We start from the raw sequence: 5,256 nt of genomic DNA on the forward strand, positions 1-5,256 counted from the left end.
AACCAGTATCAATGGAATAAAAGGCAAATAAGACACAATCACCTCATAGGTGCAGAAAAATCATCTGACAAAAATCTAACATTCTTTCATAACGGAGAATAACCTGCATGAGGAGGACAGCCAGCAACAGCCCCGGCAGCATCCATGGTGGCCCAGCCAAGGGCTCTCTCATCCCTAGCAGCTCCATCAAAGACTAAGAATGGCAGGGGGCCTGGGGTTTGGCCACTTTCGCTCATTTTGAGACTCCTTTAGTATCCAAACTTTGCTCTGGAGTCCCCTTGAGGCAGGTCAAGACTCTGGGAGTTGTATGACAGTCTGAGGCTCTTTCTGTTCAATTCTTCCTTCCACTTCTCACAGCACAGGTCACTATTGTCTACAGCATAGTTACCATTTGTTTTCCCCCTTGCATAATACTACCTCCCAATAAATCTCTTGCACTTCTAATTTTATCTTGTTCTTTGCTTTCCTAGCTGACACAGGTCTTCATTTACTTCAGTGACAGGCATGTGTTCTTGAGAATTGTCCCCCTTCCTAATTATCAGACCTGAACTGTGCCCCAAAGATGGCTGACAGTTCTGGTCTATGGAAGTTCCTGAGAAGTTCCCAGGAATTGAGGAACAGACATCAGAGTCTACATGTCTCTTTGTTATCAAGTGCACATACATTTGACACAACCTGTATCCTGAAGGCATTCTCAGTCATGTTTTAGATATCAATAAATACTATACCTGTGTAAGTGCTAGAAAGGATGCTAACCCCGTGTGGTATAAGAGCCCGGAAAGGGAATGACAGTTTGTGTGGAGTCAGAAAAGCTTCACACTTAGATTTGAGCAAAGTGTTATAGGAGTAAATGCTCCTCAAGGAGGTGAGTGGGGTGAGGGTGCTCCACACAGAGCAGCTGACACATACCAACATAGAGGAATGTGAGAGGGGGCCTGTGCGGCCAGTGAGAGGCACCAAGAAATCTCTAACTGGGCCTCATGGGCTCTCACCTTGATGCAGAACCAGATAGAAAAAGGGAAGGTCACGACGATAAAGAGCAGAGATATGAGGACAAGGAGCCACTCGCAGACCCCTAAGCCAGAGGATTTGGTACCTAAAAAAAAAAAAAATTATTATTATAATGGAACTTCACCACGTTTGCTGACCAGCGCTTGTTAGTATAGGCCCTGTTACCATGGTCAGAGTGATAGGTAAACTTTGCTAGGAAGGTTAGGAAGAGCTAGGTATCAGGGTGGTCAGTTCACAGCACCAGGCATTCTCTGTGTGGTGGGGTGTGAGCCTCCTAGAAAGGCAATTGTGGGGTACACTGGAATAGCCCAGAATCTGAGCGGAAAGTCTGGTTTACAAGTTTTGGCTCAACCTTCTCTGTCAAAGGATATTAAGCCAGCCATATGACCACTTTGATCCCATCTGTATGATGGGATACTATCTCATAAAAACCATTCAGACCTATCATAATAGTGATCCCATGAAATGTTTCTCCCATCACTGACATAGGATGAGATGATATAGGTATATAAAAAGCACTGAGCTGTACTTTTCATGTATAAGTTGTTATTTGAAGACTAGTCTTCCCTAAAATTATTTCTCCTTCTCCTACTTACCCACATGTGAGAAATTCCTCCATTAGAGCCCCTTTGCATTAAGGTGTGGATTCCTAGGCAGTCCTTGAAAAATCATCTTATGGGGTAATATTTGTCCATTAGTGTCTGTAATAAAGTGATGAGGACTAGAATGCAAAACCCTAGTTTACTTGGGTGATAAATGAAATGGTATCAGGGAAAGCTGACCTCAAGAACATAAGCTGCTTGATTTACATGGTACTTGGGGCTTGGCACAGTGCCATTATAAGTGCTCAATAAATATTTGTTGAATATAGAAAAAAAGCAGAAGTGGACAGTGAAAATTATTTAAATGGAAATTATGTGGGCATCTCAACAGTTTTAGTATCCAGGTAACAGGAAACTGGACAAAGGGATACTATTTATCAGATTTAAAAGTCTCATGAATTTACAATTTTCCAGTTATATAAAAAAAAATCCAATAGTGGTCTAATGGTGATTAAAGATCAGAAATGGTGAAAAGCCTAATTTCATGGGATGGAACAGAGGAGGACAACTAATTAGTCCTAAAAATTTGACTCCCATGGCTGAAAAGCAACCAGAAAGGTTCACCAAATTGATATGTATGTCATTTGAAAAGTGTGGATATGCAAAACTAGCATCAGCTCTGAATATCATCATATAGCAGTTCCCAAAGTGTATCCCACGGAACACAGTCCCATAACGGGGTCCACAAAGTAAACGCCTCAATGTCCTTTGGCATATTGGAAGTTTGGAGAATCCCTGCAGAAAAGTCTTGTCTTTTTTTAATCTAATATTTCCCAATGTTTTCAATTACTTTGGGAAATACTGTTCTATCAATATTTTTACAATATTCTTCCTTGAGGGCAGGAAAAGTGTTTGTGCCTTATTTAATTAGTTCATAGATACAGTTCATTTTCTAGCAGTAACTATAGCAAGTAAAAATAAATTTTTAAAAAAATTTTTAAAAAGATTTATTTATTTATTCATACAGAACTGGGGTATAGGCCAGAGATGCGGAGGGTGAGAGGTTTCACCAGAGACAGAGTGGAGAACAGAACAGGCAGATCGACGAAGTACACTGCTGAGGGGAGCAGCGGGTGGGTCGGGAGAGGTCTGCCACGCCATGCGGATCTCCTCCGGGGCAGGCGGGGATCGAACTCATGCGGAAGTGGCTTAAGCTTCTTAGTGCTGTGCTTTAACCCGCTGCACAACCAGGGCGGGCCCAAAAAATAAATTTTTTAATTTGTGATGAAATCGCATTTTTTTATGTAAGGAAAAGTCTCAAAATTCCTTCATGTAATAGTTGGAGATATGAGCAAAAAATGAGTATCTATCACCTAAAATCTAACATGAAGTTTTACTCATAGAATTCTCTTGGAATGAGTTCCTTGAATATCCAATTTGTTTGCTTTACATGATTAGTAAAACATTAAACGTTAAAACAAGCAGCGCATTTGACTATGGCATCATCTGAGACTTTCCAACATTTGGTGAAGTGAAACTCCTGTCTGTTCCTCCCAAGTCTTGAGTGGCCTGGGCTGGGGTGTGGTGCTGAGTGAGGAGGAGGTGACTTTGTCACCTCTTGCACCTAAGTTTCCCTGTGGGGAATAGCAGAAACCTCCAGAAGAGGATTTCAGCATGGTTGCCTTGTCTTTAATAGAACTTGCCACCTGCTGTTTGGGGTCTTGGACTTAATTTAAAACTGGAGAGACTGAGTGAGGTTCACACAGGTTCACACAGTGAGGAAACTACTTGCCCAAGGTCACAGCTAGTTGGTGGTGGTGCTGGGACCATGACCAGGACTCAGGGGCAGCAGGGCCAAGCAAGTCTGGACTTTCCAGGCAGACTGGTTGACTCTGGAATTCTGACTTCTCCCAGATGTAGGTCTTGGGCAAGCTACTCAGTTCTGAGCATTTTCTTTATCTCTGATAAGGGGATAATATTCAAGAGAACACCTAGTGTGTGCCTGGAACATAGCAGATGCTGGTCCTTGCTCTCCCCAGCCTCACTGAGGTGGCCCAAGGCACAAATCCTTATGGGACTTCTGACTTGAGCATTATTTGGAATTGAACCCAACAAACTTATATGACTAAAAGTATATGACTGATGAAAAGGCATCCATAGGGCAGAATATTAGCATTTTAACTTCATAGTATCTACGTCCCAACTGTAGCAATCTTTCAAATCATAGCTTTCAATGAGACAAGCTATACCTGTTGCTTAAACCCAGGAAATGTTAACATTTCATAGCCAGCAGAAATTGGAATAACTCACTCTCCCTTATTAATTTTCTTTTAAGCCTCCATCATCCCATACTTATGGAGTAACACATTTGTTCTTCCGTCCATTATAAAAAGGTTTGAAAGCAAATACAGTTTTGTTCCTAAGAGTTGCTGTACTTGCAGAATCCAGATTCCTTTCCTTAGTCCACCTTTCCTCGTTCTTTAGCCTGCAAGGTTTCTCTCACTGAGTATGTTCTTTGCTCCAGACTGGACAAAGAACTTTGGATGCTTTTCTTCTTTGATTATCCCAGCTACCCTCTGAAGCAGACACTGTCCTTATCCTGGTTTGATGGATGGTCCTGTCAGAGGTGGCATGCCAGCAAGGAAGCTGAGCCGAGATTTAAACTCAGGTCTTGCTTCCACCCCCCCCTCCACTCCCCCCCACCCCTTGGCTGTGCTGCCTCTAGTTTTTAGAAAGAATGATCATTCCAAAGAAAGTTTAAGGTGCTTTCAGGTAAGGCGGAGGGGTCTGGATAAAGAAAGGTGCAGCAGCTACAGACCCATGGAAGGTGCTGGATTATCCCCTTAAGTTTACAAAACCCAACCACCTGGTCCCTACAGTGATGAGTGGTCCCAACCTGGCCCACGTTCCCACCTCCTACCCACAGCTGCTGTTTGTACTTTTTCACTGCTTGGATACTATTTCACTGCTTGGTGGATACTAACTAGGTGCCTCTCATTGCCAGGAAACCTGCGCAGGTCCAGCAGGCTGCTCTGACTCCTGTGCCTCTGGAGCGCATGACTCCACCTCCTCTGATCTCCCTTCAACACCCTAGAAAAGGCCTCTCCGGCTCGGGTCCCCCCACCTGCCCACTGTACCTTCCTCTGGCCGCTCGCTCTCCAGCAGCGCCACCACCTCGGTGCCCTCCTCTGCGGAGCACCGCACCTCATCCACGTCCACCACGGTGGCGGCCGCAGCTCGGGGCTCCACTGGGCTCCCCGCACGCGCTGAGGCTGGCGGGTCACGGCTCGCATCGCGGCGCCCGCGGCCTCGGCCAGCTCTCTCGGCCTTCGTCCTCTTGCTCTCCTTGGGAGGGGACCCCCCTCCTCTCCGGTGGGGCTCCCTGGAGGGACTCCGCGGCCTTCTCTCCATCCTCGGATCGGCCGGGTCCGGCAGCTAGGTGCCTGCAGTGTGGCCCGCGGGGCTGCTGGGCGCCACCCCGGGAAACTTAAAGACCCTGGGCGGGCGCGGCGAGGGGCGGGACTCTGGGGGACTCCGAGGACGTGGGCGGGGGCGGGGGCCCCAAAAGCCAGGCGGCTGGGCGGGCGCAGCTCTCCAGGTGGAACCCAATGACTGTTTGCCAGCCTTGGATGGGGCTCCCACCTCACCCAAGGAACTGGGCGCGAAGTTTATGGAGAGGCGGGTGTGTCCGTTTACGGGGTAT

At 46.3% G+C, this 5,256-nt stretch overlaps 1 protein-coding gene across 2 annotated transcripts in view; it reads right to left on the reverse strand.

Moving 5' to 3' along the window:
- NPHS2 (nephrosis 2, idiopathic, steroid-resistant (podocin)) overlaps nucleotides 1–4,980 on the reverse strand; it is a 14,618-nt gene extending 9,638 nt beyond the window's left edge. For both annotated transcript variants that reach the window (XM_012728975.1, XM_004688527.1), the window contains exons 1-2: nucleotides 4,691–4,980; nucleotides 993–1,096 (exon numbers count right to left, since the gene is read on the reverse strand). In XM_012728975.1, coding sequence (XP_012584429.1) covers nucleotides 993–1,096; nucleotides 4,691–4,964 — 378 coding nt within the window. In that variant the 5' untranslated portion in view covers nucleotides 4,965–4,980. The remainder of the gene's footprint in view (nucleotides 1–992; nucleotides 1,097–4,690) is intronic.
- Nucleotides 4,981–5,256: the final 276 nt, after the last annotated feature.

Source organism: Condylura cristata, unplaced genomic scaffold, assembly GCF_000260355.1.
Source record: "Condylura cristata isolate star-nosed mole 26May11 unplaced genomic scaffold, ConCri1.0 scaffold00024, whole genome shotgun sequence".
Classification (NCBI taxonomy): domain Eukaryota; kingdom Metazoa; phylum Chordata; class Mammalia; order Eulipotyphla; family Talpidae; genus Condylura; species Condylura cristata.